General features: G+C 41.3%; 1 protein-coding gene across 1 annotated transcript in view; it reads left to right on the top strand.

The window, feature by feature from the left end:
• stpg2 (sperm-tail PG-rich repeat containing 2) overlaps positions 1-20,455 on the top strand; it is a 49,036-nt gene that overhangs the window by 5,508 nt on the left and 23,073 nt on the right. Inside the window, exons 6-10 of the mRNA XM_047592418.1 lie at positions 893-1,004; positions 5,930-6,037; positions 10,761-10,920; positions 11,980-12,140; positions 12,428-12,520. Of these exons, the coding sequence (XP_047448374.1) occupies positions 893-1,004; positions 5,930-6,037; positions 10,761-10,920; positions 11,980-12,140; positions 12,428-12,520 (634 nt within the window). The remainder of the gene's footprint in view (positions 1-892; positions 1,005-5,929; positions 6,038-10,760; positions 10,921-11,979; positions 12,141-12,427; positions 12,521-20,455) is intronic.

Raw genomic sequence — 20,455 nt, 5'->3', positions numbered from 1 at the left:
ATTTGCACCAGATATAGAACTGTAGCAAAAACAAACAAACAAAAGTAGTTTTCTCTTGTATTTAGTTCCATTCAGTGAAGTCCTCTAAAAGGAAGAGGCTAACATTTACTGTAAGTTCTGTGTAGGAACAGCTGAAGTTAGCAGTACCTTTGCTAAACATGTACGTCGCATCATCCATATTTTTTTTTTTTTAAATTTGGTATTTAGTTAAATTTGATGGCTTGCCATCAATGTATGCATTTGGAATAAAGTTTTCATATATTCACACATTGCAGCAGGGATAAAGAGCCAGGGGGATTGTTAGATGAGATGCTCCGGGGCATCTAATCTCGGAAGTTCACTGCTCTTGAGCACTTACAGAGATGTGTGCTGAATAGGGAAGCTGTTCCAACAAAGTTAAAGATTGCTGTGGTCCTTCAGCCAGGGCATCATGTTTGACATTTTTTTTTTTTAAATAGCAGGACTTTGACTAGTAGAACGGAAGATGTACATGTGAACATACTGTTTACACTCAGGTGCAGCAGGCATTTGCACACCAGCACAGGCATGTCAGTGATACGTGGGGAATCGCTTAAAAATGCCTTAAAAGTCAGTCTTTGCTCCTGGTGCATGTGTTTCAGATTTCACGATGAGAAGAAGACCTTTTTCTGTACTGTACTATTCTTTCTTCCCCTGGCCCATCTTTCTTTGCTTTGTTTATCTCTTCCTATTTATTTTTCCATTACACATCTCTCTTTGCCTCTCATTCAATATTTTTGATCTCACCACCGCTAGTTTCTTCTGTTCTATGCTGTACGTTTTCCGAACACTTTTCCTATTCTCTCTGCTGTTATCTCTCTCTGTCTGTGTTGTCTGTTTTGAAAGACACTGCCATTGCCTCTCTCTGTCTCAGACTCCCAGAAACGCGCTACACCAATGTGAACCTTCAAAAGGAGCAGAAAGGCAGAGCTGAGCTTATCATCCCTCGCTACCACGAACTGGTGCCCAAGCAAGAAGAAAAGAAGGCGAGTATGTGTTTGTGATGCCGGGTGTCTGTGTGCGTGCGATGCCGCACATAAACGTTTGATCAATGGTGATAGGTTGAAAGGACGGGGATCAGTGTCGGCTTTGCACCCGGGGGTGGGGGTGTCCCCCAAAGTAATTCTCTGAACAGCGAGGAAAGTTAATATGCACAACATGTTAGCAAACACCCAGAAGGCGCAGAGCAACAATCACTCAGCGTTCACTTCCTCTTAGCTCTTTTGTTGGTCTCCATCAGCTCTTGAGGAAATAACTGTCACTGAATGCTCCTCTGTATGTTCTCCAGCGAGTTCCTTCCAGCGAGTGTTTGGTTCATCAGAGTTTTTCTGTTACAAACAGAACAGTCAAAGACACTAAAATGCTCTGGACAACTTAGAAAAACTTTGTCACTCAGTGCGTTTACATGTACATGAAAAAAACGAATTATTGCCTTAATTGGACTATAACAGCAGAACTTAAGTTCATGTAAACACGTTAGTCCGATTAAAGTCGGAGTTATCATTATCCGATTGAGACACTCAGATAATGCGATTGAATCGGAGTTTTCAATCGGATAATGCGTATGCGCATGCTCCATGACCGTTGCACTGGCGTGTGACCCGGAACAAAAACGTCCAAGAAAGCCGGTCGCAGAAGAAGAAGAAGAGAAACGGAGCCGTCTGAGGGTTAGCGCGGATCTTACCTGCATCAGAAGTAGCGCGAACATTACGTACATGATAAAAAAATGTACTATTATCCGTCTGGTTGTTGTTTGAAATGTCGGTGTGCCACATGAACAACTCTTATTTATTATATCACTTAACAGGCCAGCCGAAAATCGGGCCGTATTAAAGTGGTAGTATCCTGCTGAAAAGACACGTATCGCCACCTAGTGTGGAGGAGGAGAACAGTTATTCGATTTTCTTGCACTGCATGTAAACTGGGACAAAGACTGCAGTGAGAAAGTCGAATTTTGAGCATAGCTCGATTAAGCTCTGCATGTAAACGCACTGACTCTGTAATTGTCACACTCCTTCCATGTTACATGTTATTTAGTCCAGTGGAAGGCAGCTTCTGGGTATACCAAGCAAGGCTTGTAAGAAAGCTGTGTTTTGTTAACTATAAATTCAACTTTTAAATATTAAACATCTGTGATTTCCAATAAACATTGCACCCACCACAAGTATAATTTTAGATTCACGTAAATTATTTGAGCAGCCCAGTTGTATTTTATTGTCTTATTTCAAGAGTCACATTGACAGGTGGGCATAACAAAATGGCGTCACCTACTATTTTACTCCTCAAGCACCTTCTTTTTTTTAACCTTTATATAATCAGGTGTGCTTGGAGCAATGGGGAAGCCACTTGCACAGCTCCCAGGGAGCAGGTTGGGGGACGTTGGGTGCCTTGCTTAAGGTTAAGGTTACATACTGTAACCAGTGAAGCCTGCTTCTCTAACTGCTTTACCACAAGCTCTCCAAAAACTAATTAAGTTCAATCACCTCATGCCTCTACGATATCCGCACTAACCGTCATCCTCGCCCTAACATTAAAATGTTTAGTTTTACTTATCTTGGTGTCTTGTGTGAGGAATAGATGTAGGTCAGTAACAGAAATGATTGCCCTGTGTTTTCCCCACAGCAAATAAGTTGTAAACCCACGGGAGACGCTGAATCATTAAAAATGATCCACTGCTTCTGCCCACAGTTACTGAATTCTCTGACCTTCAGATATGAACGCGGCCTGCCTGTGGTAGCATGTAAGACAATGTTGTTGTAACTTCACTGCCTCATATGGTGCGATGTCTTAAAGCAATTAGACCAACTAGATTTCCTACACAGTTAAACCGTGTATCGCTTGTCTTCTCTGCACTTTAAAGAACTCTTCTTGCCACAAAGGGATTTTAAAACTGCTGATTCAAAATGAGTCATATTACAGCACATTGTTTTAAAATGAGAGCAGAGTACTTTGAATGTATTCTGAATTCAAACAGACAACGGTAGATGAAAGCGTTCAAGCCCCGTTCCCTCTCCAAATTATGACACGCCAGTTCCTCTTGTTGCCCGTAGAGGGCAGTAAAACATCAGCTTTAATCACAAGCTGCTCCCAACACACACATACAACACACAGTGGTGCACTGGAGCCGGATGAGTGGAGGGAAGATACTCACCTGCATATGAACTTGACTGTGGTGGCAGAGTAATGCTTTGTGATGCCTTATTTCACTGATCGGTGGGTAAGAGTGGGTGAGGCGGGGTCGGAGAAATGCGGGACCGGATTTGATAAATAAAAAAAATGAGAACGTATCTTTTTTTTTTTCGTCAAGGCACATTTTTCTTCTCTGTTTTAGATCTTACTTTTTTGTGCATTATCCATTATACGTGACATTTTAGTTCATGTGTTCTACCTCTCTTTGCATAATGTACTGTATATCACTGCTAAAATGAACAAAATATTTCTGACACCATGTAATTTATCCTGCGACTTTCTTCTTTCTGCCTTCTGTGGAACCTTTTTTTTTTTGTGTGTGTGTGCGCACCATCGTGTGGTTGGAAGCCTCCATCCGTCATCATTAGTACCTGGCACCTCAACACACGTGTTCCCCTACACATACGATCGCTGACCAGATGGGTCATTTCCCACAGTGGGGACGCTCAGGACAAACACCTTTACAGACAGTCTGCCTCTAATGGCTCGGGCTCCTGGTGTCCCATTGAGCTTAACGGCCTGTGTAGGACTTCCCCTATTAAAGAGGCATTCTGACATGACACGGAAACCACTTCAGCAAACCATTATTGTGTCTGTCTGTGTAAACTAAAGCAAAACAGATGGAGATGCACCAATGTCTGCCTGATGTCACCCTGTAAATATGAACCCTGTGGGTTCATCTTTAAAATGTTGTGAAGTCCATGTTATCGTGCACAATGTTTTTATGTCCGCTGCACATGTTATTTATAGAGAAGGGGAAGCAGCACAGCTCCCAGGGGTGAAAATGAAGGAGGAAAAAACCATGGCACAGCACAACATATAGAACTGCAGTATGTGTTACATATTACACATTGGTTGCAAAACATGTTCATGTGAATGGGTTTTAATTGTACTGTATTCGAATGGACTTGCATACAAACAAGGGTTCAGTGTGTTTCAGAAATAATGTCAAGGCCTGTGGTTGTAAACGGCTCCTAGTGAATGTGTGGGGGGAAATATAAAATTAATGGCAAAACGACACGACGATGTCGTCCCAACAGAGACCTTTCCACTGAAGTTACGCATCGCAGCACACACCTTGTTTTATTTTTCACCTTGTCTTAAAGCGTACTATACGTCTAACTTAAGTGTAACAAACGGTTTGGAGACAGTTGTTTTTGTTTTTTTTTGTTTTTTTACCTGCAGTAATAAATCTTTTCGACATATTCAGAAACTTTAATTACAGCACTGAATGGTGAAAGACGGTCTCCAGCTCTAAATCTTGTTGACCCGCATTCGAGTCCTCATATTTGCACAGTGCAGTGATATGAGTAAAATCTACTAAGCCTGTAGATTTATTTATGTATCCTCATGGGTGATGAAATGTGAGTAATGAACCCGTTGAGGGGTTTCTTGCTGCATCCACAGGCTCGTGTTAAGAGCTTGCCGAATGAATGAGTGTCCTAAACATTACAGTAGATGGTGAAAAGCAAAATATACAGTGGTATGAATAGGTGTTGGCTTGCCTTTGTGATTTGTATTTCTTTTTTTCATCAAACAAATTTAGATATAAGACATAAATAATACAAGTAAACAGAGTTTTTTAAATGAAGTTTTTTCATCATTAAGGGGAAAAATTCCAAACCTACATGGCCCTGTGTGAAAAAGTGATTGCCTCCTAAACCTAATAACTGGCTGGGCCACCCTTAGCACCAACAACTGCAGTCAAGCGTTTGCGATAACTTGCAGTGAGTCTTTAACAGAGCTGTGGAGGAGTTTTCCATCATGAACCACCTTTTTAAGGTCATGCCACAGAATCTCAGGAGGGTTCAGGTCAGTACGTTGACTAGGCCACTCCAAATGTGGTCAATGCCCAAACTCCATACCACTGTATGTGACTCCAAGTTGTTCCAGTGCAGGGTTGAAAATGGCCAGAACAAGGAGCCTTGCTGTGTTTTTACAAATGGTTTATTCTTAAATTCAATCTTAGTGGCTGCCTTGCTATACATCAGCATAGTGTATGCGAAATATCTGATTCTGAGGCCAAGAAGTAGGTTTCTTGAGAGAGGGCACTGTAGTCAATGCTGATGAATAAAGACTTAGCTGTCCTAAGGAATGGGGGAAGACATATTGTCCTGAAATTTACCGCACAGGGCTAACAGTCACCGCAGAAATCCATGCTGTTTTACTGCAGACCTGGTTAAATCACCTCGTGCCCTGAAACCTTGTGGTTTCACCACAAATACAAAAATGTCGCATTAGGGAATGTGGAAATGCGCCTGAGTGTGAGAAAGCTTGTGTGGTGCCTTTCATCTCAGCGTCAGCATCTCTGGAAGTGAGGACTCTAGTGGTGTTGTCTGGTTTGCTAGTTGCAACAATTACTGCAATTACTGGAAGTAGTCTTGAGTCTTGAGCATGCACATGACATAGCTGTCTCAATAAAATGCGCAAACACACAACACATTCAGCGTAGTGTTTCATCCAGGGTCTTTTTTTTTTTTTGGTCGTAAGTGACTTAGCTGCTTTTTTCTCTGCTTTTAGTTCATCACCATAATGCCTCTTCTCCTCAACCTCAAACTCCTTATCATATCTCTCCTTTCAGTATTTTCCCCTGAGACTTTCTTTTTCTCTTGTCATTTACACAGCCTCTTGAACATTTATATTACCAAACCAAGTACAGTATATGCATCCCGACGTAAAACTCCTCTTTGATTTACTGGGTGTGCTTTCTCTTTCTTATCAGGGAGTTCCTGGTCCAGGCCAGTACCGCATCAGAAGTCAGTTTGAGAAGCCTGACAAGTCCGGCGGCAACCTGCCAAAGTCCACTTGTGCCTTCCTCTCACAAACTCAGGTACAGCTCTGCGTGCAGCTTTGTTGCAACACTCTCAAGCGAATGAGGTTGTACATTGCAGATTGTTTGCCGGTGTTTTTGTCCTCCTGTGTCGATTTCAATTGTATGTTTTTTCCCCCCGCAACAGCGTTATGAAAAGAATGAAACACATTGCTCTTGACAATAATCACTGCAGTCATGCTGCCCAAGGTCTGACTGTATGACGGCAGTATTAATAATATGAAGTGTTTTGTATCTGCATTTTCCTTGCAATGCTGGGAACACGTCTACCATGCATGGCGAAACAATGCTCTCTAAAGTGGGATGAGTGGGCTGTCTGAACCAGAAAGAGACTGAGGTAGAAAACTGGTACCAACAAAAAGTTGTGCTTCTGTGATTAGGAACGGGTTTGGCACCTGACACGTAAGAGCAAATAGGCTGAAAAAAGCTGCGTGTGCAGGGAACATTGTAAGAAGCTGTGGCTCAAAGAGGTTGTGCGCTTTACAGAATAACGACAGGTACCAGGGACCATGAAATAATTCATAACAGCGCTGCACAATCCTACACTGTATAGAGATTATAGTGTAGTTTTGCTTTTCACAAACAAAACTCATAGCATCTGCTCTCCTGATTCAGTACCGTTCAAGAAAAACAACCAATTGGACATCTATACTTTGTTCATCACTTTGTTCATTACCTTACATAACACCCCGTGCACAGAGAAAAGCACCAGACCATGCTGAAATGGTTTCTTAGACATAATCTACAGGAGACAAATATATTCAATTTACAGTTTCTCAAAGGAGACGGGATTTTAATATGAAATGCTTAAGATCAGTTTCAGATCCACTACACTGATCCGTTCTCGGCTTCTTTAATTGATTTACTGGGTTTGGAGGATTTCTTCAGATGGCGGCAAAGATGGGTTTATTAAGAGGCTCAGAGGAGGAGAGATGAAGGATGAGCAAATGTGTAGTTTTACACTTCAGGAATAGCTCTCCTCTTCCCCTCTGGGGCAGTGGCCCGCAGATTCACTCCTGTGAAACTATGACTGATGTTTTAATTATCGCTGCGACACACACACACACGAACGCACGCGCGCACAATCACAAATTCAGACATATTTGTGTGTGAATTGTAGCTGCAGACAGACCCAAGACAGGTTCACAAGTAGTTTTGACATGCAGGCAAATGTACCCTACGTGTAGCCCCCCCCCCCCCTCCTCCCACACACAGATCCCTTAAAATTAACTTCATGACAACTGGAATATAAAACACTGTTCTTGTTTCCTGTTGAGAACAACCGACGCAAGATTCTGGAGTTTTTTTGATGTGTGTGTTCATATGTGTGTGTGTGTGTGTGTGTGTCAGAGTTTGCTCTGACCTAATTTCCCTGGCCACATGCTGTGTAAGCGCGTCGACCCTCTGATGTCGTCACTGACACCCACCAAGGAGTGTGTGTGTGTGTGTGTTTGTGTGTGTGTATCGCAAGTAATCTCCTCCGCAGAACTAAGAGCGACAGTTTTCTTAGATCTTCGTCTCCCTGTGAGTCCGGTTCCATCTGACACCGTTACCCCGTGGAGGGGTGTAGAGGAAATGAGGGAAGGAGGCAGAGAAGGAAGGAGGGAGGGAGGGAGGGTAGGAGGGGAAGAGAGGCGGAACAGTTGGAATCTTCCACTTCTCACCTCCTCTCCTTCCTCTGTCTTTCCAATTTCCCTGTATCAAAGCATCAGTCCAACCCTTTATGGGAACAGCTTTTCCTTGGTTTCCCTTTCGTTCGCTCATCTGTTCGCCCCCTTTTCCCTTTTATTGTGGATCCTTGAGCTTGCAAGACTTGTCCCTTCCATCCTTTGTTCTTATTCCTTTTCTTTATTTGTGCCCACGTTTTCTACACTTCATTCCATCCTTTCATTTCTTGATTCATCGCACAGTTTCCAGAGTCCATTTTCTCTCTTGGTTCGTCTGTTATATGTTAAAACACGTATATTATTATATCATTTTGGAGTAGAATACACAATTGTATTAGAATAAGTATACATTTTCTGATTTTATTCACAAATGACAACATTGAATAAGCGTAGAGCCTTCAGGCTGTGAAACTCAAAATGAAATAAAAAATCAGTTCTCTGACAGAGATTCAGTAACATCAACATCAAACAAGATCATTCATTTCATTTTGGAATACAAACAGAAAACATGTAAGGTAAATTGTGACGATGACATATGTGAGAGGGTCCACAAACAAATGTGGGCAAAAATAAGACATCTGGACTTGATTGATTTTCCTGAAGATGTTTCACCACTCACCCAAGCATCTCCTTCAGTTCTAAATGAGAAGAGAAGACAGGTAGTTTGAAAGAGGAGTAAAGGAAGCCATTTACGTAGAATTGGGAACCCCGGCTCTTAACAAGGAAAAGGATTTATCAACCATTTATCAACATCAGTTTCACCCTGTTCACACATTGGCTCTGAAATTCCTGCCAGTAATGGGCCCTCAGAGTACCGCTCATTAGAGGAAAAATATAATGAAAAACAAATACATTTCTCCAATTGCAAGTAATTATCTGGTCATCAACAGACCGTTAATATAAACGCTGGAGTCTTTGTTTTGTACCATCTGATCAGACTTTACTGTTGCCTGGCAGCAATGTACACAGTGACAGTTTAGTCTCTGCCTGACGTAAAAGTTTATCAGGAACTGTTATTTTGCACATATGGTCTCTTGGTCATGACATCATGTGGTCAATGCCCAAACACAAAGAAACTGAAGTCACACAGCTTCAGGATGAGCGCTTTTTTTCACTAATCTGCAGGATGCTGCTCTGCCTTCGTTGTGCTGCCCAGGGGTGACTGTAGTTTTTTTTTTTTTTTTTTTGAGCCAGGAGTGCATAAGAGCAATTAAGCTACCGCTATAATGCCTTCTATCTGTGGCCTCATTATTCCACTTTAACAGTTGTTGAGACCTTATGTTGCTGAACACACAGAGTGCAAAATTGCGTTTTTGCATCAAAAGTATTCCTCTGCCATTTCTTATCGTATGTCTTTGGAAGCGGATCAACAGGAAGCACAACAAAAAGTAACTTACCCTTTAGTGTCCGTGTGAAGTGCCAGCAACCCTCAGTGTATCAGCTCAAGAAAGAAAATGTGCCCATTAATAAGGCTTTACCGAAGCCAGTGGGGCAGAACGGGATTGACAGATGGCCACAAACCCCACCGCCACAACAGACTTTGAAATATAACATGGTTTGGCCTCGGAACAGCTCGCCTTGTGATTTCTGCTCGTCTCCTTTCTTCTCTCAAAAAGTCGCTCAGTCTCTTACCCGAACACTTTGTCTCTTTGTCATTTTCCCCCTCCTCTCGATTTCCTCCTAAAGCCATACCTCTTCTGTTGCCTAAAAGCTCAATAACTCCGCTGTGCATTACTAACACAATATTCATTACCCTACAACTAATTTTCCATAGGCTGCATCCTGATTAAATGGAAAGTGAAAATCAATGGTTGGCGTGCCTCCAACATATATGTTATAGTTAAAACCATTCTTTTAGTTGAACATAATCTTGGGGAGCTGGCTCACTGTGTGAGTGATCTTGTTTTTATTAGGTTTCATGGAATCCTATACTATGTGGGTCCGTTTTGATGCCGTGTGTGTATTTTGGCTGAACTCCACTACTTTTTGAGGGTTAAAACCTGTTAAGACTTTAGGTTAATGGTTACAATTAGGGTAGGGTAAAAGGCTGGCGAGTATATCATGTCAATGGAAATTTATCACAAAGACACACAACAAAAGTTCGTGTGTCTGTGTGTAGACATACACTGGTAATGTGGCTTTGCGGCCATTCGAAGGAATCAAATTCTTTTTATCCTCCATTGTGTTCGCTAACAACCTGCTGAATGCTTTTGTCAGGAGAGGCTGAAGAGACCTTTAGCGTAACACAGAGGCGCAGTTCGCCTTCAGTAATTTTGACTGAGAAGACAACTTCTCAACTTCGGTCCCTTGATTGCCTTTCTCTTTTTATAATAGGCAATCAGATGAACACATTTGTACCCTGGAAGTGCAGCTGCCAAGCAGTTACAATGCTGAATCAGCTCTAATATCAGCGAAATGGTCAAAGAACATTACATACCTCATTGTGTGCGTCATTATGTTTGCAGTGAAGATTCTGTCTACCCCATCTCTTTGTCTACACCGCTCTGCTCTGTCATTCTACACAGAAAGTAGGAGCGTGGTGTCATAGATAGCAAGTCACCTGGTGGTGTATCTAAATAATTATTAGATTATTATAGATTCAAAGTACAAGTAGTGCATCAATCCAATGCTAGTAATAATAAAAGTATGTGTTATTTGTAGCAACTTCAAACCAATTTTCCCTCACTATATTATTGTACATTCTTGCAAAACATAGTCTTTACTTGGAATATTGACCAGCGTTACGAAAGTTCGTCTTCGGTTGTACGCGCAATGTTAGCATGGGGATCTTGACCTGGACAGAGACAAGGCACAGCTGTGAGAAATAAAATAAAGACTGATCAAAGGCCGAGTGTGCAACTAAAGCAGACATTCACAGATGGATTCGTTTTTATGCTCCAGATGGGCGATGGGTTGAGAAAACCAACCCAATCTCTGTTTTATCAATGGAAAGTGCTATTTGTCATTATATAGCAAAGATTCCAGCATATGCTGGAGACCTCACCTTCTGCTTCTCTCCATTATCTGTGTAATTCCCTTTCATCTCTTTCTGTTAGAGGTTTGGTCTCGTGAAAGAAGAGTCACCGCCTGTCGGTACGTATAACGACCCACGCTGTGCACTGGAGTTGCTGAAGAGGTCCAAGGAAGTGAAGAAAAGCCCATTTGGCATCAGTGCAGCGCGCTTCCCCTCTAACCGCAAAAAAGCCTCCATACCAGGTCAGCGTGTACGCAGTTGTGTGCGCACACACATGTGCATCCTCGCTACTTTACGCTCCGTCCAATTTGGATGCTGTTCAAAGTGATTTTGCTCTTTGATCCGCACAGTTATATTTTAAGTGCTGTCCAGTTTTCTCTTCAGTAGGGCTGTAGCATTCATGTGTTTATACAAAAGGTAGAAAATGTTGCTGCTTCGCACAGAATTCTTTAACAGGTTTCTTAGCATGGATCCGACTGAACTATTATCTGTTGCTTGTTTCTTAAGATCCATTCTTTCTCAAATCTCACTGATACATGATTTTTCTGACATGTCCATTACACTGAATCTAAGTCGAAATTATCAGACCTGGTGTTCTATGCAGCATGTATTAACATTTTGAAAGGACATGAGAGGGAATTGTCATGTGCAGCAGTGTGTGTTTGCGCGTTTCCCACGAGTGAACCCTTACGTTGTTATAGTATGAGTCACTGTGTGTGGTTTTGCATTAAGCCTTTGAAATACAATACAAACGATATTAAAACTTAACGTGTTTTGTATTGACGGTCCACGTGGGCCATGCGACTGTTTGTAAGGGCCTCCCTTCAATTTTGTTGCACTTTTGTGTTCAGTTTAAAAAAAAATATGCATATCCAAAGAACTTACACAGTTACACAGTTACCCATTCACAATTATTCACAATTTGAGTTTGCAATGGTTGATGTGTGACGAAATGATCTGACGACAAAGTTTCTGCTCTTCCTGAACATCTGATAGCAGAAATATTTATTGTGTTTTCCTATTGTGTTTTCCTGCAGATGTGTTCAGTTTTGTCTCTATAATAGTTAAGAATGGTAACAGGTGATTTGAATCTAAAATGTGTAAGACTACTACAATTAAGAAGATTCACTGTGATGACTGGTTTTCCAATTTCTACTCAAAGATTTCAAACCCTACTCACATGAGGGCACTCCTAAACTGGGGAAAGAATCCAGGGGGGAAATTAAGTTTGGTCTTTTAAACCGTTTCATCTCAGGTCAGTGAAAAGAAGAAATTTGTGAACTTGTCTGTCCTCTGTCCAGGTCCGGGTTCCTACAATGTGTTTGAGCAGGGTTTGGCCCGTGAGAGCTTTAAAAAGGCATTTTTAGGGCAAACCAGGAAGGGAGGCTTTGGCTCCACAGTACAACGCAACATTTTCAACAACAAAGGATCAATAGATGCCCCAAGTCCTGGACAGTATGAGGTAAGAAGATCGACTATTAAGGAACGTTCTTTCTTACGGTTTCACTTAAAAGTTTTAAGGACATTTAGATTCTTATACAGTTCTCATCACATTTTGTTATTTCTGCTTCTTCTTTTACAAAAATGCTGAGAGTTGTTGACAATGAAAAATCTTTGAACAAACATATGCACAGGCATGTGGATATATCCTGATTTTAATTGGGCTAAACCACTTTTTACTTGAGCCATACATAAAACTTCCATCTCCCGTGTGTGCATGCGTGCGAATGTTGTATGTTTTTCTTCCAGAGAGAAAAGAAAACAGAGGAGAGCTACCAAAAGCAGCCCACAGCAGTTTTCAAGTCAGCAACAGAACGTCTGGTCTTACCACAGCTGGCCAAAGTGAGTCTCTTTTTCACTGCCTTACGTCTTCTCTTTCCCCAGTTTCTCCCACAGCTGCCTTTGTCTGACTTTTTCTCATCCAAGCACCAAGTTTGTGTTGCAAATCTGCTCAGACCTACTTAACTGAAGAGTCTGTGCTCAAGTAAAACAGTCGGCCGTGCCAAGTTTTTACTTTCTTAAATGGGTCATCAAAGCAGTTAATTTTCTCAGACTGATTTATTTCTAATTTACTCTTTCCCGAATCCCTTTTTATCCAGCAAACAGGTCACTTCTGTAACAATTACTTTCTTGTACCAGTTCTTGAGATGCTCCTTATTCTTCTGCCTTCCACTGTTGTAACTTTATTCTTCTCAAACTAACACATAACATCTTTCCACTATTTAGTATTACGTTAACTCTGTTTCACAAAAGGTGCTTTCATTCACTGTGCTGACCCAAAACTAAAACTTGAATAATTATGATTTCAATTGCATGCAGTACTGAAAACAGTAAAGGGGAAATGAAGCACTCAGTCAAGTAAACAGCGTTTCATAGACGGAGTTCCACTCTTGTCAAAAATATATATAACACACACACAAGAGAGCTAGAGAAAGACAGATGATGAAAGCTAGATAGTGGAAGAAAGATGGTTTCAGTCAGATAGTGAAAGATATGTTTAGTGAAAAACGCTCAGTGAAACATAAAGGCCGTTAAATATAGTGAAACACGGATATAGCAAAAGACAGTGAAAGATGGACACAGAGGAGCAATCGGACTTCAGGAGACAAATTGAGGTTATTATTGCGTTGCTCCTGGATGTAATAAAATAATTTTCCGAGATTAAAGACAGGGCAAAATAGTCAGTTTTTATAAACTGCTCCAGAAGCGGAAAACAGTACAGATGCTCCGGTTAGCGGCACAGAAGAGAAAGAGCCCTCCGATGGTGCCAATGCCGGGGGAGGGGAGGAGTGAGCATTTCATGGAGGACGACTACATTAAGGAGAAATCATTTAAGTCAGACAAGCTGCTTGTTCACAGCAGACTAAAGTCTAAACTTTTCGTCCTACCGAGCGGCACAGAGGCATCAGTCCACGCTAAACCATGCTAGCAGCCAGGCAGGGGATGATAGGTAGCATTACAAAAACAAGTTTAAAAAGTCTGTTTTCAACTAAACCTGCCATAGAAACACAACTATTAGATACTGATATCAAAGACATAAACACCTGTTGCCCAATTCTCAGCCCAGCAGAGATCCACAAGCAGCCTAAATATCACTGTTGCAGTATAGTAACTGGATGACAGCTTGGCTAGAAAATGAATTAGAAAGGAAGCACAACAATCATAAACACTCAGGCCTGAAAGTATCCATATAAAACTCACATCTGTCCTAACATTGATTACTCAGCCAGAGCAGACGCAACCACTGAACAAATATTTCTCACTGTGACTTCACGTTTTCCGAAGCATTGCCACATCTCCACACATTATATAATCCACCGGTGTTATCCTCAATTCTGTTATCGTCTCCAAGTCATCTCCTTTTTGAGAAACGTGCAGAATATTTTACTATTGCTATTGCAGAGTGCAATCCGTCCATCCGGGAAATCCCCACGGGTGACTTTTTTAATCAGCCTGGAATTGAAACACGTTCAGATCGGAGTAAACATTTGGATTGGTCCATATAAACTATGCCGGTTCACAGCTTTTATTCATGAACAATATGTCTCCAACAGCAGCAAATCAAAATTCTAAATAAACGACAGCTGCAGTCGGATGAATAATATTTATGCATATTGCATTTTTCATTACTGTTTCACTCAGTTCAGTTCAGCTGTTTTCCCCAAACCGGCTCCAACACTTCTTCACTCGTAGAGGTACCACTGCCCCGTTTCCACACGGCTCAAAAGCGTAACCAAGTGGGTTTATTGTGGCAGCCGAAGCATCCAGCCGACTCTGTGACATAGTCAATGACATCACTTCAAAATGGCGACGCGCTGGCTAGCAAGCTAGGTGGAAATTATGAGAAGTAAACTTGACTTTTGTAAAGGTGTTATTTCCGATATAGTACAAGAATCAACGCATGTACGTTGCAGCATGTAATTGCTGCGATTCTGACATTTTTTTCAATTTTATTTCTCACATTTTTGTTTTTGAGTAGCCACTGGGCATCTTAACACAGTCACACAAGCGCGCCTCACAGAGACGCATTTATCTAAACCCCAGGAAAAGGTTTCATTAAATCGTGCCATTTAAAAGTCCTCCTCTGAAGACTCCCTCTGGGGCATTTTCCAGCCGTGATGTGAAAATTAGTAATGTTTGAAAGTAAAAAAAAAAAAAAAAATGCATTTGGCTGCAGTATAATCAAGTCATCACAAGTCTGTTCATTTATTAGATCTTCTGTCCACAAATCATATCCTGCTGCTTGACTGAATTTGTTACAGTCTCGATCAAATGAACACTGAGCACAGTGTAAATGATGTGTGTTTTCTAATTGCATCCGTTTATATTTGATGTAAAATATGCTTTTTCCGAAACCCGTGTCCACAGAATTCAACATAAAATTACTGTTATGTTTACAACACATTTGACTGTAATTTGAACAAATACATCTGCAACGAGACAAAATAGTGAGAGATGGATTTTGGTGGCTTGTACGACACGGGGTGGTGTTTACTTGCATATAAATAATGTGCTAATGAAGAAACACAGATGGAAGCAGCTGTGAAGACGTGAAGGTTAGCAACTGAATATACCGTAACTCTAGTACTGAAAAGGAAAAAAAAAAAATGTTCCAGGAGAAAATAATGTGATTTCCTGCTAAAGCATTTAAATATTCAGAATACACAGTTTTTATTTTCAAGTAGACTTCTGGGTACCAGCTGGTGTTTACTCTGATTAACTCTAAAGGTTAGAAGTGTTATCTACATCTTGAGGCAAAGGTCTCCAGAACTGATCTTAATGCTCCAAACTATGCCGTTTAAAGGGTAATTTGCCAGTCATCATTGAGAGAACAGAATAGTAGGTGCATAAAGTCTTAGACTACAGGAGTACTGGTTTAGGGTGCAATAGGTCCAGCATAGAGTACACAGACCTGGTCCTAAACCTCTCGCACTGCAGCCAAACCCAATCAATATTAAACACTTTCTCAGTAACCAATGAGGGGAGCAAGGACACAGAGCAGCTGATTTTGTTGCCAAGCAATGGTAAACATACTAGCTCTTGATTAGTGAGAAGAACGTCTGTGATGGGTTTGATGAACTTTTACAAGCTGCAGCTTTTTTTTTTTTTTTTTATGTGCTGCAAATCTGTGATGATTTAACTGACCTCCTCACAGGACATTTCAACAAAAGCAACATTCTTTAACAAGTGAACTTGAAAATGCCTAGTTATGGTCAAGGTCTTTACAGTTCTGATCAGCACAACGTTTTTTACTCTACAGTTCTTCCTTAGAAGAGAACTTCTGCTTGAGAATTGTAACTTGAAATGTAAAAACTGGTCTTTTTCTTAGTGTTGTTTTCAACTCTTGGTCTTGAGTCTAAGTTGTGTGTGAATACGGTGCTACTGTTATTTTCTGCATTGGCTTCGACGGTACTGACTTTCTAACGATGCTGGCCGGTCTTTTGAGCCTTTGCGATTCTGCCTCTCGCTAACTCACGGTGAGGAGACAGAGCGTCTGACAGCGTGCAGCTTTTCCTCACTCGGTATTTGTACATTTTTTCAAATGGTTTGCATGGTCAGGACTGGAAGCTAACTTTTTATTTTGAGTTTAAGTTGGGCTTTGGATGGATTTATTTCACGCCTGAGGATGCATCTCATGCAAATACACTTGCAAATAAGTCTACTTTCATTATCTCAGTGCACTCTCACATGTAACACCACATACTGTACATAAACAAACATCGCCCATCTCCAAGATAGAACTAGGAGGAGAAATGAGGTTGCTACTGTCCCCTATGTGATGTTCAGCCTTTGTGGTCCAGTAATGAATAGCTGTACTGTTACAGCTGTGAGAAATGTTATTATTTAGTGTTAATTAATAGAAATAACACCTCTGAAAATAGCGTTTCACAAGTAAAAGCCCTTTTAATTCCCATTCAGGCCGCTTTGTTTTCGGTCCTCAATCTCGGGGCGCATACAGTAGCCCTGCTGGGTTTCATTCTTGCTGTCGACTCAGGGAGTGGTTTACACCCTGGACATGAAGTTAAAGCAATTACCTACGTGGTAGGACATAAAACCAGCAGGACTCTGGGTTCAGAGGAGCAGGGTTTGGAACCGCTGCTGCACTGTATGAGCAGCGAAGCCTGAGAAGATCCTCAAATGCATCTACATTAATAAATGAGCACACTCGTGTTATACATCAACGTTCTCCACAGGGAAATTCTATTGCCTTCCTGTGTAGTGAGATCAGAGATCGTGGTCAGCTTCATCTGGGCTTAGTATGTTCACTGAACTCCTTTTTACTCCCTGCTGTGCGCTACGAATATTAGGAGTATCATTTCTGCTGGTCTTGTTAGTTGCGTTGCACGCAACATTTTAGTCTACAAATAAAATGCCATAAGGCGACACCTGGCATCTGTTAATTCCTGTGGCAGTTTTAGTAAACGTTGTCACCACGCGGAGAAGTCGTGTATATGTCGACATTTACGTTGTAGTGTCGTACGCATTCAGGTAATGTGGATCAGTCACATTTTAGTGCGTGTCACAGATGAACCCAAGTGAGTGTGATGAGACTAATTAGAGAGTGATCTATCGAGCACTGAAGTGCCGATCGCCTCTTTAACAGTCTCTACCTCATATTACTGTCTGCAGCGTTTGCCATCTCCTATGAATATGGCTCAGTGTGGCTTTTTGTTAAACAGCAGTATATTTGGTTGATGGTTGGTCTGACTCACCTTGCAGTGTAAACAGTGGAAAACTTGACAGTCATAATGCCAGCGTTTTGACATTTGTCATGCACTAAAAGTTATGGATGTGGATACTGGAGGGCTACAAATTCGCACAACCAGCTGGAGAGTTTCATTACATGCTGGACACACAGCGTGATTAAACATTTAACAATGGTTTAAACTTGGTCTAATTCCCAGTAGCAGTTACCCCAGCTTGTGTTCCAGCGAACATAATTGGCATTGTTTGCAGGCGGGGAGCTGCTGAAGTTGAGTTGAAAAGAAGCATATGCTTGTCTGCGGCCTTCCTCGGGCAAACTTTGGAATTTGCAGGGGCGAGAACTGCAGTGCACAGGGGTTTGACTGTTCAGTTTGTTAGAAAACAAGAGGAAGAAAAATTGCACATTTGACTATAGTATCACGATATTATCAGATTATTTTCCTTGCACACATTTTTTTCCCCCCATTGGTAGAATGTTTGAGTGTTTTGTGTGGAAAGATCTGAAGTCTTGTGCAGTGGCTCCACACAGAGTCTCCTTTATGACCAGTTAATGAAAAATCACCTGGGGACATCTTAGCTGTAACAGTTAGCCACATGCTGCGCGGTAGCCGAGGCTGTATCCCCGGCAACGGCCCCCTGCTGGGACAGATATTAAAAGAGTCTAATCAGGAAGTAATTCTGATCATGAGAAGAGAGTGAGACAAGAAAGACAAAAATGAAAAAAAAAAGGCATTATAGTATTTCTTTATTCCATGTTTAATGTCGGGGATTTCGAGTTCTCTGTACTTTTACTTGAAACATTCGTCTAATAGTAAAGAGCAACATTTATTGTTGGATATTTTATTCATACTTGGCCTTTGGAATTAGAAATATTAAAGATGTATCATGTCAGTTGAAATGGTAGAAGTTGTTTTTTTTTTTCTACAGTGCATTAAACACACTGGAGACGTGTTGTCTGACTTCCAGATATTGCATGAGCTGTTTTCTGTTTTGCAGGGTTTTTAGTTTTTCTGTAATTTTGTGCAGTTCATTTCTTTGCAGTTTATGATCGTTTATTCTTCCGATACCACGAACATCCACTCGTGGACTCATGTCATATCCACTCCATACAGATTAGATAGTCAAACGGTGGTTAAATATGTGTTGAATAACAGCCGGGATGTGATTTATTTAAGGTGATCTTATGCTGTCCTATCTTGCGGCGCTCCCTCAAAGGATGCTTAAATTTCTGACAGCGCAAATCAAACACATGTCGGCCTGTTCAAATATTTGAAGCTATGACAGATCTAGAGGTCTGGATCTGATAGGGGTTGATTACCTGTCTGGAGAGAAGAAAGCGTCAGACATCTTGTTGTGAAATGGCAGATATGAAAGGAGGGATGGTTATGAGCAGAGCACAGCTTAAATGAGAGTTTGCTTTTCTCTTCCACTCTAATCCACTGTTTTTTCAAGTATTATTTCCTCTTGATCCCCAGTCCTTCTTTTAGGGGTCCCCCTTTTCCCCTTTCATCCATATGTTCCTTCCCCTCCCATCCCACTTTCCACGCTCCCTCTTCGTCCTGGCCAGCCCTTTCTGATACTGACCTTTCTGCTGCAGAGGTCGTGGGATACCCTCAGGGTGGGCTGGGAACGAATAAGGACAGAATTTAATTTAGACCCCTGTTTCAACCTGAGGCAGTGGAATTCCTCTCTTTTCTCTTCTATAAATCAGTGAGCTATCGCCACGTCCCTTGAAGCGACAGCAGAGGATTTTGATGGGGCATTTTCATTTTTTTCCCCATTTTTAAATATCATCACTGCCAATTTTGCACTGCTTCCATTAGATACTGAGATTAACAGAGGTCTTTTCTGGATGCTATACTGTTACACTTTACTGCTATACTGTTACAATAAGGTGCTGAGACGTGCATTTTCACTTGCTCTATCAGTAAATGGGTTTCAGATTTGAATGCAGTCCTTAAATATTTGTTTCCATTCCACTAGGAGCATTTGTACTTGCGTGCTGGTGCATTGAAATGGTTTTATAATGGCGCTGCTAAAACGTTAGGTGGTTTCTGGTCAGATGTCTTGGGATTCTCTGTTTACTTGTATGCCAGTGAGACGACGTCTAAGTAGATGACGTGTAGGAGGCAGATGGAGGGATAATGTTCTGTTATTTTCCAGTCACTGAAAGATGTGGCATTGGGGAAAAGCATTTGGGACCAATCGCAGCTGCTGCATGTTGCAACGTGCAATTTCATTTCTGGCGAGGTGCATGTCAAACTACGTCGTATCTACGCCATGGAAGAAACCCACGAGCACTAATCTGGCTTAACACTGTATGTAGGTCTATGTTTCTCTGTCTGATCCCGCTCCCTGATATTCTTGTTCTAATATAGTTACTACAACTGTACAAAAAGCCCTAATATGGCCAAAACCCAAATTTGCAAAGTCAATGGGTGATGCCACTGTGGCTACGTACAGTACATACTGTATATAGAATCGATGTCACACTTCAAACTCGTGACAAGCTACGCTACTAAAGCTGTGTTCACACTACGTCCAAAACATGCTATGTAGAAACGTAGCACATGAACAAACTGACGACCGCCACTTGCATGATGGATGAGATGTGTTACAAATCAGAGTTGATCTGGTGTCAACATTTTTTCAGAATTCTCATGACATGATGAATTAATTAGTTAGCTACACTTGCTACATTAATTATGTCATATTGCTTACCGTTTCATCTGTTTATCTGACAATCTTTCCAGCTTGAATGAATTCAGTCGTTCTTTAATTGTTCAACTAACCAACTTAACAAACTATGTCTAATAATGTCTCATAACCTTCCATAATGTCAGTGAACTCTGTATTTTCAGTGTTATTATGATCCAAAAGCCAAATACATGACAATATGTAGCTCTTGTTCAAGCAGAGCTCTCGTTGCTGGTGTTCTGAAACTGATGTAACCAAGCAATAAAGTCTCTGCCAGTCAAAGAAATTTTTAGTTTATCTGCACTAATATCTGTTACGCTGACAATGTAGAACACTCCATAATTCTCCGCTCTCAACCTGATGGAATCAGGCAGA

Source organism: Mugil cephalus, chromosome 8 (assembly GCF_022458985.1).
Source record: "Mugil cephalus isolate CIBA_MC_2020 chromosome 8, CIBA_Mcephalus_1.1, whole genome shotgun sequence".
NCBI lineage: Eukaryota > Metazoa > Chordata > Actinopteri > Mugiliformes > Mugilidae > Mugil > Mugil cephalus.
This window is presented reverse-complemented; position numbering and strand designations above follow the sequence as displayed.